Source organism: Stegodyphus dumicola, chromosome 4, assembly GCF_044657685.1.
Source record: "Stegodyphus dumicola isolate Sdum_Otavi_A_Nest chromosome 4, ASM4465768v1".
NCBI lineage: Eukaryota > Metazoa > Arthropoda > Arachnida > Araneae > Eresidae > Stegodyphus > Stegodyphus dumicola.
Genome location: NC_140771.1, coordinates 235607287 through 235626008, shown reverse-complemented (window position 1 = coordinate 235626008; position 18722 = coordinate 235607287). Strand labels below are relative to the sequence as shown.

The 18722-nt window shown below is 32.9% G+C and overlaps 2 protein-coding genes across 3 annotated transcripts in view; one reads left to right on the top strand and one right to left on the bottom strand.

Annotated features, from left to right (window-relative positions):
* Positions 1–18722, top strand: part of LOC118183801 (uncharacterized) — a 141287-nt gene that overhangs the window by 80825 nt on the left and 41740 nt on the right. Inside the window, exon 2 of one of the 2 annotated variants that reach the window (XM_035353407.2) lies at positions 3380–4612. The exons of the other annotated variant lie outside the window; for it this stretch is intronic. The gene's annotated coding sequence lies outside the window, so the exon portion shown is untranslated. Of the gene's footprint in view, positions 1–3379; positions 4613–18722 lie in introns of those variants that run through there. 2 annotated transcript variants of the gene reach the window in all.
* Positions 7053–18215, bottom strand: Dnaaf3 (Dynein axonemal assembly factor 3). The gene is made up of 2 exons (XM_035353409.2): positions 18097–18215; positions 7053–9665 (listed from the first exon to the last, which is right to left on the bottom strand). The coding sequence occupies exon 2, from the start codon at positions 9644–9646 to the stop codon at positions 8294–8296; it is 1353 nt and encodes a 450-aa protein (XP_035209300.2). The 5' UTR covers positions 9647–9665; positions 18097–18215; the 3' UTR covers positions 7053–8293.

Sequence of the window (18722 nt, the reverse complement as noted above, 5' to 3'; positions counted from 1 at the left end):
GTATAATTTAACATTCCGTACAAGGAAGTCATGTGGTATCCGCATCAGAGTTTTATCATATATAATAGCTTATTCTTCATGTTTAATATCTTTAATCCTAGTTAAAAATGTGCTGAAAAGCGAGCCTATTCCAAATTTAAATGCTTTGACAGTGGTCCAATGTTTACAGTAAAGCATATACAAAGCTAGTGTACTTTGCCTTGGGCACCACACGTAGCGACCACACGATCGACCACAACACACGACTTCGTAGCATGGCCTCTTAAATTATACACATTTTTGCTGCATTTCATTTAAACTTATTTCACCGAATTTCATTAGAGATATATTTCTCATTCAATAAATTCAGTTCTCAGTTCGCGGCGAGGCAAATATATATATATATAAAATTAAAAAAAATTAATTAAATTAAAATTGTAAAATACAGAGAAACATAAAACACTAAATACCGTTAAAAACATTGTTTTTCTTTCTTTTTTTTTTTAAACAATTAGAGTTTCTACGCAAAAATAAGCTATTCGGTCAGCAGGCAGGACGGCAGATTTTCGGTGAGCAAAACTAAAAGTTAACATTTGCTACCACTGAGCAAAAAGACACTGAAGTTGGTGCAGAAACTGACTTGATTCACTAATCTACTAAGAAATTCAAATGTAAACAAATGGCCGCCTCGTTACGCCAGTACCACCTTAACTTTTAAATTGTTGATAATTCTGCAACTATTGCATGAAAATTAACTAAAGGCATAAAATTCCTTACAGGAAGATAAGAACAGTATAATTCAGTCACTTTTTAAGCGAAAAATTTACAAGTTAACAACATACAAAAATGAAAAACTGAGCTCACGGAGCCGGGTAACAGAGTGGGTATATATATATATATATATATATATATATATATACATAAATCTAAATTTAACAAATGCAAAAATATTATCTTATTTATATAAAGCTAATTAAAATTTTAAATTATGAAAATTGCATTGTAAACAAATAAAGTTGGTTCAAGATAATTATTTAATTTTGTTTTATGTTAGTTTCTTAGCAAACAATATGTATACCATTTGTGCGGCCGATTGCAACCAAAACCGAAGAGGCACATGTTATAGCAGTCCCATATACAAAATTTCAAAGTTCTGAGACTAATTATTTTTACTTACGTACGAGATACTTACGTACATCACAAGAAAATTTTTTCTGAATCCCTTTTAAATGCATTTTGTAATCCGTTTTGGGAAAGAAAGAAAAACAAAAAGAGTTATTTATTCTGTCCTTACGTATAAGATGTCGCTTAAAAATGTCGTTCACATGGATTCGAGAGCGGTTAAAATAGATATTTTTGTTGAAATATGATACCCGAAATTTTTAGCGACTAGGTACCCAGGCCTTGTCACAAAAACTGGTTTAGGGGTTTTGGCATAAAGTTCAAAGTTTTCAACTTTATGCCGACTTGGTATAACAGTCAACCAACCAGAACGAACGCGTGAAACCTATTGAGCGGGAAAACAGGGCAGGAAAGCTGTAGAGAGATCCAGGGATGCGCAAATGTAGCTTCTCTAATTGGGTACTTTCCGTTCGCACTTGCTCTCGAACTCCTGCATTTCGTGCCTTATGACTATACCTCTATGACATTTATACCACCGTCTGAACGGAGCCTAAAAGTCTTAATCCAGCTCTGAACGAATGCTATGAGAATGTTATCTTCAAATTAATCATCCACTATAAACCTCAGAGCAAAAACGTTCAATAGATCTCGTCAAAGTACGTTGCTGTTTAAGATGTATATATAATAGTCACGACTCCTTTAAAAAGTGTTCTGTGATTAAGAAAGAATAGTTTTTTTTTTTTTTTTTTTTTTTTTTTTTACTTTAGCATTATGAAAGCAGACTAAAGCGCATACTTGTCAAAAAGAAGAAAATTTTATTTTATTATTATTTTAGTCATTGGTATTTTTAGGCTTAACAGAAAACTTTGACCTTTCATCCTTCAGGTTATTGGACTATGCCATAATAATATGCATAAAAACATAATCTTGTTTACTGCGAAGGAAATTTTGTATGCAACTGAGTCAGAAAAAATAATTAATTATGTAATATTAAGTACATGTAAGCTACAATTTGTAAATGACAGACTTTCATTTACATTGTATTTCTTTTTTTTCATTTACCTCATATAGATAGAAGAATCGTGATGAAGAATGGTTTTTAAACCTCTGATTAACAACTGTTTCCAAAGCACGTACTAGTTCTTTCTCTATGAGTTATAACACTTTTCGAGTTTCTTTATCTCTTTCGTTCTTCAAGTTACTTATTTACTACGTTTATTGCGCTTCTCGTTTCCTTCCATTATGCTTTTCATCTTCTTTCACTACTACTCAGTTTTAACTTCGTTGACAAGGCAACCAAAAATCAATAATATGGAATTATTTTATCAACGATTGAAATTTTTTTTTAATCAAGTGATCATACGAAAATTTATTTGCTAAAGATTTTACTGATCTAAAATAAAGATAAGTATTAATTTATTGCAGCGTAGTATATGACTAAACTGTTTTCTCCAAAACATGGGCAATTATAATTCGTCTCACAGACATCAAATGATTAGCTAATAAAATATGACAAATCTGTTACTGAGCTCGATATGGATGAGCTTAAGTTAAAAAAGATTACGATTATAAATTTAGAAAGATGGAGTGTCTAAATATCTTATTTTTCATTAAAAAACTGGCCTCGTGCACACAACTGTCTGTAGAATGAAAATTATCACAGCACAAATGTTTATAAATTGCAATAGAATCGTTTCGAAGACCGCTTTTAATGTTAGACATTTTGTTAATAATCTGTTGCCACAGAGATGTATTAAAATGCCATTAAGAAGCATAATGTTGATTTTGTTGTATTTATAAAGCAGTTACGTATATGTACTGAAAAATGCGTTAAACAGCTGTGTGTTACGTAAGAAAGAATAAAATGGTAATATCGGGCAGTTGCCACTGGTAAATACTTCATTAGTCTCTGAAGCCGAAGTTTTCCTTTCCCCCGTTTTTCTATCATCATTTTATGCTTCAAAATTATCACAGGATTTTCAGAATTCTTTTTAGTGTATACCCACATTCTTTTTAGTGTATACCACATAATATTTTCTGTGGAAGTCATTTTTATTCTTCCCGAAAAGCAAATATATTATGCAATCCATGTATCCTAATGATATTCAAAATACATAATTCTGAAGAAAAGAATTCTTTTAGATTTTCAGAATTATTTTTAGTATATACCCACAATTTAAGCCATTTTTATTCTTCCCAAAAGGTGAATATGTTATGCGCTCAATGTACTGTAATATAATTTCTTTAACTAATTTTAATTCCCGCTTTCTTTTTGCAGATGTATAAATTCTGGGACTTGTGCGAAAACTGACAAGTTGTTCTTGTACGAAAACTGACGAGGTACTGGTGCTTTGCCATAAATGAGAGAACATCATCCATCTCCAATGCCTTTTACTTCAGATCTGGCTTTTGAAATCTTAATGACTTCAAGAAATGTTATTACCAGAACATACTTAGAACTTCCATATTTAAACTGCCTACTGCTTGAAAGCATGTTACTCAAGGCAAGAAAATTATATTTCATTTAGTGCTATTTGACTGTGATGATGCTCTGCACTTGTTATTTCATTGCAAGCCAAACTTAATTTTCTTAATTTTCGAAATACTAGAGAATAAATAATTTCAAGTTATATGACAGGAATACTTACAAGTCTAGAAGGAAAGCTTCTGCATCTAATATTTTGTGAATAATTTGTGCACACGAAAATTATCTGCCACCGTGTGCTATGCATCTTATTTTAGCGGAAGTGTTAAACATAATATGAGAACTAATAATTGTAAATGTGTTGATTAGGGACAAATTCTAGAGCTTTGTTATACATGCAAATAAAGATTTTAGTCACTAGAGAGAATAACAGAAGCAATTTGGTATAAACATATCTATCAATTTGTTTTAGTCCAATTTAGTTTATATCATGATGTACTTTTTCAGAGAACGGGTAATAATGCTCAAGATTTCTTATGAGACTGGTGAATACTCCTAAGGTGAAAAATATATGTTAAATTTTTTATTCAGATCAAAACAAACTTCACATAATTTATCGAAAATTTAGTTCTACTATTCAAAATAACTTTGCAGTTCTTTTAATGTATTGCTGGACTATGATGAAAATTCACGAGCATGTAAATATGTGTAATTTTCGTAATATTCAATATTCAAGTTTTTTATAAGATTTTACACAAATGCTCAAACGCTTCGAATTTTTAATTAAAACTGCAATTTCTGAATATGTACGTTTTGTTCTGAAGCGATGTTAAAATAAAGTATTCTGCCTCACAGAGTGTATGTACAGGAACTGATTTACTTACAATGTCAAACTGTTATTAACTACATTTGTTTTTTGTTTCTTGTGAAATGAATTTATAATTTATTTAGAAACTATACAAAAATTATAATATGTATAAAAAAGACAAAAAAGTTTTAACACCTTTTTACTGAATGTTATCTTAATTTTTCCTGTGGAAGATTAAAATATATGTGAAATAAATAAAATATCATTTCTCATAAATACGTTTTGCAGTTAGATTTTTTGTTCTCACGATCACCTTTAACAACAATACACGTTAAAAAAAAAAAAAACCTCTTTTCATTAAGTGAACAAAACTCATGTACTCGAAATGAAGGTCTTGTTTACGTGAATTAAACTTTCGAGCAAACGACATTTTCTATAAATTAAGCTTAGATCTGTACGTAGAAATGTCTATAAATAATACATGCAATAAAGAAAAGCAAAAAAAAATTGCGAATAGATAAGTTGGAAGTTATTTCGATGCATCATAAATATTAAAATATAAAGAAATACAAATTTTAATCATATACTTACATTAGGAAAAAATTCATCTAATAATAATGCTATGAAATATTATTTTGACTTATGGATATGTCCAATTTAAACGTGATGATAAAAATGAATGAAAAAGTTTTATTGTATTTTTTAACATTTCTTTTCTAACTACAGAAATATTTCACAAAAAAATTAATTTAAAAAGCCTAACAAAAACAGCATTTTTAAAACATTACTTTTGGTTTTTTAAATATTAAAATTTAGTATTAAAGTGTAATATATTAACCAAATTAAAATTTGCTTTATTCAAAATAAAAATATAGACTGCAATTTAAAAATAAATAATAATTTTTTAAACAATGATAGAAATTTTCGTAAATATTCTACAAAGAGTTTGTGGGTGACCTTCACCACAAACTGTGCTATGTGGAGAACTTAGCTTCTTGAGAAAGAAATTTAAAAAGAGAATTATTCAGCCTCATTCAAGGGGGAAAATTAAACTATTTCGAGTTAGAGAAATTAAACATCTGGAGAAAAGATAACATTAATTTTGAATCCATTTAGTTTGAGAGAAACATTCATTTCGACTCATCGAAGTTCGAATAATCGAAATTCTGCTAACTGTTTTGTTCTGCCTGCAATCACATTTAGGGTAACATAAGAAGAACATGTCTCTTCTTCTCCTCCTTTTTCATTACATCTCCAAAGTTAGAAACTTGAAAATATCATTGCGCATAAACTAAATCATTTCTTAATATACACTGAAGGTATTATTTCCTTATCAGATTAATCTATCTATAACTGATAGACTTATCAGATTAATCTATCGAATTGTTGCTATCAATTAATTCATTACAGTACGATTTTATTATTATGTTTGGAATACTAATATTTTAAGTCATTATATTCAGAACATACTCCTGGCCCTGAGCACATAATACCTGCTTACATAAAAAAAATCTTCAGCTTAAAAAGCTCAGGTTTTATAATATACATAATCAACTACCGTGGTGATTTCAATAAATAAATAAATAAATTTTGAAAGATTTCAGATTTTAAAGGAAAAGGGGCTGCATTGAAGTTTAATATGGTTTAGCAGTACATATTGTCAATATTTTACATTTTGCCAAATGGCAATAAATTCGAATTTAAAGTGAAACACCGTCAAGTCGTGTTTCGCGACTAACAGCTATTGGGCTCAAAATTCATTTTTGCGTTTTATCGAAATTTCATATATGTGTAGAGCAGTTTAATAAAAGCGTTTTGTTTTTAATTAGCATAATTTTCAAATTAATAGGCATGAATACAGTGTTGAGTAGATAGAAAGGTCTGATATGAAATCTCCTCCCTAATTTGGCACGCAGTCAACTGCAAGTATCTAATCTCGATAAACTAAAATTTTACAAAATCAAACTAAAGTTTTTCTCATTCCCCCTCAGTTTCAAGTATTTGAATATTTTAAAGCTCATTTGAATAATCCCCATCAGCTGTTTTTAGGGTGTGTGTATGTGTGTTTTTCTGAAATCATTCATCTTTCAGTACACAAAACTGCTGAAAAATTGTACACTGCCTTCGTAAGGAACTTATTTTCTGTTCAAAATGCTGGAAATTCTCTACTCCTTTGGAGGTTCCAATCTGCCATGAAAGAGTGCTACTTACGGGATTCTGAAAGATTTGATTGTATACAAAAATCCAAAACCTCTCAATTATCTGCTTTTTGTTATTTTGATTTTAAAGCATTTACTCAGATTTGCTCGAAACATCGCTATTTTCCTGACTGTGCAAAATATTTCAATCTTTACATAATCTTTTCTAAGCTTTTTAGAGTTTATAAAAATAAAAGTTAGTTTTAAAGTAAAGGAAATAGTGCTTGAGGTGATTAATTACAAATTCAGTGATTTGGGCTTTTCATAACTCAACATTTTAGAACTTATAATGATTATAATTATTACCGGTATTACATTCTAATTAATAATGGTTACCCATCTTTTTAAATTCTAAAAAAAAATATTTGATATAATGCTGACAGTTTGTTAAGCTGTTAGCAATAATTATTATTACATAATTTACTTTTTATTAGCGTAGCACTATTTACAGAATTTACTTCACGTAACAGTGAGATGATTCACGTAAAACAACTTGCAGAAATTTCTTTTATTTATATAAAATTATCATGACAAAATATTTAGTTTAATGGATACATGAGTTTTTTAATTAGTTAGAGTGTACTTAGATTAGAAAGTTATACTTCCCCACCCCCTAAAATTTCTACATGAAACTTTTTTTACTGTGTATGTTGGGACTGCAATAATTATAAATGTGTGATACATGTTTATCATGTTAAAATTTTGCTAACTCAGTTCATGTATGATTCACCTTGTGTTATGAAATTTTCAAAAGTTGCAATACTTTGTCAAGAGATCCATCTGATTAGTGTTCAAACTCAAAAACGAATTTTTAAGGTTCTGCTTCAAATAACTTGGTAATTTGTAAATAGAGTAATTGTAATATCCGCCTCCGTAGATGAGTAGATGTAATAGCTACGATGAAGTAGCTATCAAATAAAATAGTAATTTTCAGATAATCTAACCGGTGCTAGCTTATCTGCCGTTAATGCAGAATTAATGTGCACTATATACCATATTTTAGCTTGACTATAATAGGTACAAGTAGTGAAGGTAGAGGTAGAAATGGAAGAAGTACCAGTCCGTCTCCAATTAGCCACCAAATAGCACCTATATCCGCTAGCTATCTTCAGCACCCAACGGCTGCTGTGGCTGGTATAGATCATGCACAGATTTTTTTTTTTTTTTTTGATGTTGCAAGTATAATATTTTTATGCAAATATAATAATACAACCTTCTAACAGACTAAGGGATGTTACATATAAACTAACTCACAGTTTTTAGATTGTAAATATCCGTTTTCAGTCATAAAAACATCGCAACATGGAATTTCATCACTCTGTAACTCTGTCTCATCTGAAGCTGAATGTCAAACAGGTGTGGCATTTATAGCGTCTATGCCACACTTCCCTACTAACTGAAAAACTTACCTATTTTTTTAGGAATATTTGCCCATCCCGATTTTTTTAATTTCATGTCGAAGAAGGTTTAAAATGTAAGAAGCAATGCAAGATCTTTTTTCCAACTCAACTTACTGGTTATCTAAACGCTGAATTTCTAGTCTATCAGTTAACTGGTGTTTATGTGACTAGATATAAACGTAAAGGAAACATTCTGTTTTTATGTATAAGTAGGAATTACTGAGGCACTGCACTATAACTCATTATCATTTATTAAGCTAAATGCATTATAGTTTTCTTCTGAACTGAGGAATATAGAATAACTTTTTTAGAAATGTGAAAATGATAAATAAATTATATGCATTGCTTGCATCTGTGTCACCTAAAAAGTGACATATCTAAGTTTATCCTTTAATATGAAGGCTTTGAAATTACCTTCATCGTCCCATAATTTATCTACTGATTCTAAGCCACTGCTTTCAGCCAAACGAATTATTTCTTCAGAATGCTTCAACTTCTGTTCTTTGGTTGAGTTAACAACATTTCGAATGGTTTCGAAAAGAACAACGCCATTTGGTTTCAAAACGAGCGGAAGAAGTTTTTGAGCAGCGTTTGTCTTGTCACAAGTAATATAAACACCATCAAAATAATTTTCAAATTTTCGAGATCGGCAAATGTTATCGCAGGATAAAATGTGAATTCTCAAGTTGTCACTAGTGTAAACTTTGATGAGAGAGCTAAATTCATCCATGAAATCGATTACATTAAATTTAGATACATCCTCGCTGGTATATATGTATTCATTGTTAGCTTTTTCAAATAAATCTCTGTTTCCACTTTCCACTCCAAAAACTAAATAAGGACTAGTTGTGATATCACCAAAGAAACTCGACGAAAACTGCAGATCGCTTTGTAGACTTTTGTTCGCAGATGGTTTTCCGTGAATTCGTAAAGTTTTATTTGGAAAGTTATACTTTGCTTTCCGAAATTTAAATGCTATTCCCGTTTCTCTCCATTCGAGATATTTCTTCAGATTAATGATGCTATAATCCGAGAGCTTCATGTTGAAATGGTAATCGAAAAGGTTTATTCGATTATCATATCTCGGACCAAAGTATGAACGCAGAGCAGTTTCCCAAGCTTTCGCAATATCATATGGACAACCACTTGCCTTCAAGTATGTCAAAACACCGACTATCTCATCGATATCACTCTGCTTTAAGTGATCTATAGAAACAATGGGGAAAGTAAGGTTTAATGTTGCTATAGATTCCAAGATCTGTGAAGATTTATTTATGATGTATTGAGATGTCGTAGACCGAATGAAAGTATTCCCCATAATTTCGAGGAACATTTCGGCTCTTTCTAACAAACTCAATGAAGAATCTCCGAATAATGTCAGAAGTAAAATTGTTCGAGTTAGAGATTCTGGCAGGGTTCCAGCGACGTACAGATTCATGTGGGTAGTCCCATGACGAAACATGCGTGCCATTGTCTTAATGAGACAACCAAGGCCGTCTCCAAATATTAAGCAATTAAATTCTTTCTTATTTTGCTCTGCCTGAAAAGATTCATCCTGAAGACATGCACAGTGTTTCTTGTAACTAAGAAATGGTTCATCTACGTTTGTTGACGAGCAGCTCTCACTACTAATTGCTTTGGAAGATGAATAGACGGCTTGCATATCAACAGCGGGCACAAGAGGCCAGAAATTCAGCAAATGCCTATAAACCATATTTCCAGTAATAAAATACCTGAAAAAAATGGCTTCTTTATTCTAAATGAAATTTACATTTTTATACTTGTAGTTACAAAATTGTTATAGTATATTCAAAACGACAGAAATATATATATACATACATTTTGTTGTTGCTGTGCTCTTTAACGATTTAGCGAATGAAAACTGAATGTTAAAACAGACAATTCTAGTTTTCTACATGATTATGCATCGTCCATAAAGGAATTGTAAAAAATGCAAAATAATACTAATTAAACAGTTTTTTTTTTTTTTTTTTTTTCAAAATTGGAAGCTGAAAACTTCTGATTGTAATCTAACACCTTGAAGAGTTTATACTTAAAGTTCCAAAGGTTAAAATAATATATGTATTTTTTTTTTTTTTTTTTTTTTTTATAAAAAAAAAATGTCATACATGTTTTAAATGCGATCTGATCTTGCTATGCAGTTTCAATTTAACACTGAAACAATTTTATATCAAGCGATTACGACAGGCCTAGTTTAAGAATTAGTTCTTTAAAACTACAACGCTAAAATGATATAAAAAAATTCTGTGATATATTTTCGTTGTAAATTAATGGCCTGTAGAGACATTAATGGCCTGTGCACTTACTTAATAAAGGAAGGTTTCTGGTTTGGTTTATTTAATTATGGCAAAACTCTCGAGGGCTATCTGCTTAAGGGAAATGATGCCTCCGTGGGTGTGTGTGTGTGTGTGTGTGATTATGGCAAAGCCTCGAGGGCTATCTGCCTAAGGGGAGGGATGCCTTCGTGGAGGACTTTCTAAGGGAAACTGGCTCGTATACACGTTACACATGGGGAAAACCACGAAAACGCCCATGCAGCCAGCCCGTTCGCGGGATTCGAACCTCGGACCGAACTACCAGTGTTCAGCGACTTTACCGCTCGGCCGCTGGTCGGCCCGATGCCTCCGTGGAGGACCTCCTAAGAGAAACTGGCTTGTACTTACTTACACATGGAGAAAGCTACGAAAGCGCTTATGCAGCCAACCCGTTCGCTGAGACTCGTACTCCGAACAGCGCTACCGGTTTTCAGCAACTTTACCACTCGGGGTCTAATAAAGGAATGATTTAATTCAAGATATAATTGTGCATTTATTTTTTTCGATCGCGTTGCAATAAAAGTTTTTTTTTTTTTTTCGTATGGTAATGAATGCTTTCTATTTTATCAACACACGAAATACATGAAATAACGACTTCAAGGCATTTAATAATTTTTATATCTTATGCGGCCGCCTTGACGGTAGAGCAGTTAGGGGAGCCGACTGCGATACCAAAGAGCCCGGGTTCGAATCCCGGTGAAGGCATCGTTGTAACTGTCCGTCGTCCCTTCATAGGAGGCAAAGGTGGTACACTTATTAGGTGCCTCCATAATAAAGTGGCCACCACTTTTGGTCCTAGTTGTAGACAAGTTGAAGTCGGCTGTGGGCCCGCCATTGGGGGGGGGGAATATCGTATGCTTTAATCGAGATTTACAAAGCTCTAGGAACATCAGTCGTATTTAGTTAAAGATCACTCATTTTTTTGCAGAATTTTATTTTTATTTATTTATTTATTTACATTCTTTGATGTTTATATCTTTTCCTCCTTGAATGATTAAGGTTATTTGAATTACGGAATACTATTTGAGAGAGAATGAGATTACTATTTGGCTAACGAAAAGGATAACTTCATAGAGGACTTTTTTAAGGAGTCACGTTACACATGCAGTAAGCCACAAAAATTCTCGTGCAACCGTTCCGTTCGCCTAGATTTGAACCTGCATCTACATTAACTACAACTCATAAGCAACTTCGCCGCTCGGCCGCTGGTGAGTTCCTCCTCGATAAAGAGAAGAAAATACAACTCCTTCAATTACCTAGAAAAGAACTTCATCGATATGAAGACATGATAGTATCCCCGGATTATTTCCCCTCAAAATTGGCGCAGTACTGCGTAGTTAGTGAGACATATATAACGTTGATAAACGTAGAAGTTTCAAAAACGCTGAATAGATCCATGAGAAAGCTCAGAGAAATATCTGAAGATTGATGATTTTTCGCAAAGTATGCGGCAAGGTTGGTTTAGTGGCAAAGAAATTTCTGTGCAAAAGGCATACAACAGTTAACGATGTGTTATGACAAATCTTTTAATAAAAAAGACGATTCATCAAAGATATTACTAGGTTAATGTGCATCTTTCTGTATCTATTAAACTCTTTTTCCCATTTACTTTGGCATATAATTAAAAATGAAATCTGAAACTCCTTCATGTATCACATTTAAGCTTGATATAAATCCTGAAGCATTTGGAAATCAAAATGGAAATGAAAAAAAAAAAAAAAAAAAAAAAACGTTTTAACGCATACAAAAATTAGATGCCTATTAACATATAAATCTGAATACGAAGGTTACTAAAGTTAAATTTAATAAATGCAAACACATAATGAGATATTAAACTTATGTGATTATTATTGTAAAGGATATGTATACACTATATATGTGTAAGGAAATATGGTATTTTTTCATATTTTCGGGACTGTGTTCAGAAATGTACATAAGTATGCATATGTATACACACACATACATACATGTATATATACACAGAGCATACATACATATATGCATGCATGCATGCAGACATTTCTGAATCAGGTTCCAATACCGGAAAAGTATCGGAAATAATTATACTGGTTTTTTTTTTAAACCTATCTTATACTTCATGGGAAACAAGTAAGGAAAACCTTCATTGCCCCTCCCTCCAAAAATCCTAATAAGTAAGGGACAAAAATAAAATAGGGAGAATGATTTTGATATGTTATTTATTGATTATCATCAGGCAACGTAATTAAAAATTCACCATTTTGTTAATTCCATTTCTGAGTGAATTTAAGAAAAATTAAATTTAGTTTCTGGAATAAAAGTTCATTACCAGAAACTGAACTGCTCCAAATCAGTAAATTCATAAAAGAAAACATGGCTAAAGTCAGGAAGAAAATTGCGTGTCTGCTAGTCAACAATTCAGAATTCAAGAAGTTTATGTAGGTAAATCGCAGCACGTCTGTATATGGTAGCACATAATATTTAAGATAGCAGAAGCCATTCACTTTGATGTAACAGCAAACCAATATGAATACTGTAATAGGGAAAAAAAATCAGAAATCTCAGCCATTGTATCTCGAAGAAATTATTGCCAAAAAATCATCCTATTCTTTTTAGGTTTTACATTATAATTTACAATTTTTTTCCCCAATGGTGGGCACTTGCCAATAACGGCATTGGCCAGAAGTGGTGGCTATTTTATTGTGGAGGCACCTAATAGGCGGTCACCTCCTATGAGGGGACAGACAATTTTACATCCATGCCTTCTCCGGGATTGGAGCCCGGGCTCTTCGGTATCGCCGTCAGGCTTCCCTAGCCACTATACCATCTGCGTGGCTCCATAATTTACAAACTCGACAATCAAACTGTGTTAAATCTTAAACTCAACATCGTCACAATTGAAAAAGATGAGGATTATAAGGAATAGTAATACCAGCTTGAGTTCCCAGCCAAACTTAAAGAATTAAACCGAATTATAGAAAATAAGTTTTCCTTATTTGCTTACCGTGAGGTATAAATTAAAGAGAATTCATATCTGGGGAACACGCTGACGAATCTATTCGAAGGATTCCCTCGTCAAAAAGAAGTCTTTCAGAAATCGATCACGATATGACCTGACATTATCATCCGCGAGAAAAAATTCATTCCAGATTGCTGCAGCAAAAGGGACCACAAAGGGTCTGGAGATCTCATCTCTATCTATATCGTCAGTATCCATTTCTAATGATGTATAAGTCGTACTGCAAACACATTGGCAGACTAACACTTTCGCCCACAAATAAAGAATTATACCGAGAGTTACATTCTTTCCAAATGTTGACCACCATGTCAAACTTCACACTAAACAGGGACTCGCCTTTGAAGAGAACTTTACTCCACTCATTTCCCTTCCATCTGAGATCTTTATGGGCTCGACTTCTTTCAGCAGTTCGCTGACCCGCTGTTAAAGAAACACAAACCAAAACTATGGCTTCTACTTCGAACAGTTTACGTTGGTGCCAGTAGCCTTCAGAAGGTACAGTTGCAAAAGAGTGACATTCATATTGCGGTTTCTTCCGCTTATTACTTTAAAATATCGGTCCCCATTTTGTATTATTATATGCCTACGACCATCTCCTGGTCTTAGTATTTCCATTTCATCATTTCTCCGAACATTTCCGACTTCTAGACACCGATTTCATAGTTTGGACATGAAATTTTGGGAGATTCCAAAGGCAGGTTGCATTTGGACCATTTATAACCGACCAATGATCCTCTGGGCTACCGATTTAACTAAGTTATATTGTTAAGGCATCATATTTACTGTTATATTGCATTCAACGCACGTAGCTTATTTTTAATCTTCTTTTACGTTAAGAAGTAGTCATAAACGAATTGCGTAAGAATCATATGATTCGGATTAGTTTTGAAATGGCGCAGTTTAGAGATATTTATTACAAAGGTGTTATTATTTTAAGGATGGAAAGGGGTCATTTTTTTTATTTGACTCAATATTTGTCAAAAAAATACCTAATTAGATAGAAAAAGAAATTATTGCTAATTATAGTTTACACTTTTTCTTACCCGATTTTTTTGTCATATATGCATATATTCCAGAGTTTTTAAGTGGAATATGTAAATTCTCCAACAGATAATTAGCTGATTTCAATTAATGATTGGGCGTAGAACTGAATAATGATGATAATACTTACGCTTTGTGAAGGGAAGGGTGTCCCCCCGACTTCGTTTATTTATTTATCTAACTGTTTATTTGAAATCATTCATTCTTTTTTAATTATTTATTATTCGTTTCTGGCAACTAAGAGTAATTAAGTCCTGAGTCACATTCAGAACTCGTATCTTAATTAAGAACAGAACTCAGCATCTATTAATGGAAGGACAAACGTGGTTACAATAGACAGCTGACTGAAAATTTCCGTATTATTGTTGATAATGCATAGCACGTAATCTACGTTTTATCCCCCCCCCCAGTTTTGAATGTAAAGAAATGGTAAAATGTTTTAGGGTATAATTTCCACAAGGATACAGTTTTTCATGCTTGAAGACACGTATGTCTTCTTTTCCTTTGACCTTAAGAGTAAATTAACTAAACTCGAAACTACGCGTTTATTTTTTATACACTTTTTTAGAATGTAGAACTACTTCTATTATAACTTCCACCTATCCTATAAAATTAATCATTTGGCTAACTCAGTTAACTGCGATTTTATTATTCAGAATGGCAGCTAAGACAAAGTAGACCTATCTGCCTCGGGCGGAAGAAAGATGCCTCCGTGGAGGACATTTTTAGAATGATTAGTTCATACTTACGTTATACAAGGAGAAAACACACAAACATCCATACAACGAACTCCTTCGATAGCATTCGAACGTAGATCAAACTACTGCTGTTCCGTGCCGCCCAACCGGTACAGTGGTTAGCATCGGTGATTACCGTACCGAAGGGCCTAGGTTCAAATCCCGTAGAAAGTTTGGATGTTTGTAAATGTATAGTGTCGATGCACTCTAAATATGCGGCTAGCCGAAAGTGCTTTCCAGAGGTTGGTGGTAGGGAAAGAGAGGTGGGAGACCCTCGGACCCGTTCTCCGGAAGAAGAAAGAGTACTTAATTTTTAGAAGAAGAAAGAGTAATGTTGGACGTGTTCTTCCTCCGCAGTGGGTTTTTGGAGGCCCATGTAGAGAAACAAATGAATGTTTTCTTGTAGCCGTTTCGGATCGCTCAGTTAAAACTTAACTTGGAGCGAGTGAAAAAAAGTATATTGCAAACGGTAGTTTTTATTATTATTATTATTATTTTATTGTTGAAAAGCATATAAAACATAGGATTTGAAATAAGCAAGATATGATCATCTCACAGTTAACCACACATACGATTTTGTAGACCCAAATGCTGGATGTCATATGTAAAAATAGTTTAAAGAATGTGGGGCGGTGTAAAATGATGTAATACACGCCAACGTTGCACCTCACGCCACCATCTTGAACCATACTTATTAGAGTTTATGTGTGTGTGTGTGTGATTATGGCAAAGCCTCGAGGGCTATCTGCTTAAGGGGAAGGATGTCTTCGTGGAGGACTTTCTAAGGGAAACTGGCTCGTATACACGTTACACATGGGGAAAACCACGAAAACGCCCATGCAGCCAGACCGTTCGTGGGATTCGAACCTCGGACCGAACTACCAGTGTTCAGCGACTTTACCGCTCGGCCGCTGGTGGGCTATTAGAGTTTATGAGCCGCCGATTACATGAAAAAATATCTGACGGGGTCACCACATGATTTCCTTGTATGACTTATTAAATTATACACATTTTAGCTGCATTTCGTTTAAACTCATTTCCTCGAATTTCATTAAAGATATATTTCTCACTTAGTTAATTCAGTTCTCAATTTGCAAAAATACACAAAATCTCAAAACATTTTCAATAAAGATTATAAAATACAGAAAAACATAAAATACCAATTAGAGTCAAAACAGTTTAAAAAATAGTTTTTACAATTCAAATTAAAGTTCCGATGCAAAAACAAGCAGTTCGGCCGGCGGGTAAGAAGACAGATTTTCGGCGCAAAAACTGAAGTTTATTTTGGTCTAACTCGGCAAAAAGACACTGAAGGTGCAGAAACTAATTTAGTTCACTATTCTGCTAGGAGTAACAATGTAAACAAATGGCGGGTTTGTTAGGCTTAGTACCACTTAAACAACTGTTAAATTGTTGATAATTCTACAACTATTATTCGTAGATTAACTAAAGGCATAAAAACCTTAACTAGAAGATAAGAACAACATAATTCAATAATTTTTAAAGCAAAAAATGCACAATTTACCAATATATAAGAATAAAAATTACCGAGTTCACTGAGCCGAGTAACAGAGTGGATATATATATATATTCTTTTGGTGCGGCCGATTGCAACCGAAAAGAGAGGTGCACATCTACATATTATAGCGTCCTATACACAAATTTCAACGTTCTGAGGCTACTCGTTTTTCAGTTATGCGAGACACATACATACGTACGTACGTACAGATACCACGAAAGAATCTCCTCTGAATACATTTTAAATCAGTCTTCTAATTCGTTTCGGGAAATTTTCCCGATTACAATACTTCCTTTTTTACTTCGTACAAGGAAGTAAAAAAAGGCAGAGCAGGAGAGGTTACTACTTAACTCAGATGAATCTTGTGAATTAACTAATCACGGTAAAGTGCTATTTGCTATAGGAAACGGATGCTTTCGTGGAGGACTTTGAACTGGATACAGATTTATATTTTTATTACACACAGGGAAAACCTCATGCAGGCAGCTTGTTAATTGTTAATCAGATAAACTACTAATAGTCAGTGGTGTTATCGAGCCAGCCACTGGTTAGCTGCAGATGGGGCTGGCGTCCCACCAGCGGCAGATCCGCTGAACACTGTTAGTTCGCACCGGTATTCGAATCCCGGCTAACGGGCTGGCTGCATTGGCGGTTTCGTGATTTTCCCCATGGGTGAAGACTTGACTTTAGTTTCCCTCAGGAAGTCCTTTACGAAGGCATCCTTCTTCTTAGCCAGGTAGCCCTCAAGTGCTTTGCTGTAATTAAATAAACCAAACCAAACTAGATAATGCTAGGCATTAATCAGTATAGATAGAACAAGCACTTTTTGGTAGTTTTTGTTTCTGCCGTAAATATCCTGATCATTCCTTAATTATGGAATATTGCGTAAATGTATAAGAAGTAAATTTTTCCATTCAATTGTTTACACTGGAGTTAAAATTGCTCTTTACTATGGTATCTCTGCGTATCAATTCAACAAAAATGTAAAATTTTGTATACTATTTCTGGAAGAGAAATAGACAATAAATATATCATTACTTTTGTATTTCATTGCCATAATCATTCTAAGTATGCAGTTTTTATTTTAATCGATTAACGTATATTTTTACTCAAATACATTACGTTATTTTCACAGAATACATACAAGAAAACAGAAAAAGATAAGAACTGTTAAAATCTTATTCATAGTCGATGTTAACATCGTGCAATTCTAATTAATACTAGATTCCATACAACATATTAGACAAATTTAATAATACGAATTACTTAAATTTATTTTACAACTATATTTCGGGAGTTAGAAAGACAATGCGTAATTAATGTTTTCATCTAAAAGCTTCCTTTATTATTTTTCCCCATTGGTCATAACCCATTCAAACGTATTATTTTGTCAAAAGTATTCAAGGTAATTATTACATAATAGTTTCAGAACGTAAACCTTACCCACTTCCCTAAGGAAAACAAGTTATGCAAAGGATATATATATAATTACGTAAACCTATTTCATTATTTATTTTCTAAAATTTCGCTTACCGTTATGTCTTGCAAACCAAGAAGTTGAAACTTAAATTCTACTTATTTCTGCTCAAAAGCGAATGAGTTTGTTGAAAGCACGTTGCTATGGATACTACGGAAACAGTTGCCATATGGTTAAATGATCTCGTAGAAACAGCCTTTTCGGAAATCTACTTTCTCAATTTTTTTTAACAACGTATTAATAAAACACAGGCAATACGTAAACGTTCTTTAAAATAAGTTTCTGCTTTAAGCATTAGTAAATGCTTTGAGTTGTGTGTGAAATATAACCATTTATAAAGACTAGGGGCGTATCCAGAGTTTTTATTAAGAGCACGCTGCTGAAGACCAATTAAAAATATTATTAATTAAAAATTAAAAATTTATTATTACATATATATATATACTACACGCCTTTTCTACACGTACAGTTATAGAATTTTCTGGAAATATTTAAAGCGAACTGGATTGGCTGACGTCTTTTCTTGGAAGCTCCGCCTTTCCAGAGGCTATAAAAGGACTCGCAAAAGAATATTAATAATATATTAAATATTTTTCTTAAATGTTACGATGCAGTAAACTTCATACAAAAAGTTATTAGTAATTCTTTTTATTTACTCCGGATATCTGATTTTGTAACTGCT

Bases quoted from the DNA above. Each gene is read 5' to 3' on its own strand.
- Dnaaf3 (XM_035353409.2), bottom strand. From the start codon at position 9,646: ATGGTTTATAGGCATTTGCTGAATTTCTGGCCTCTTGTGCCCGCTGTT.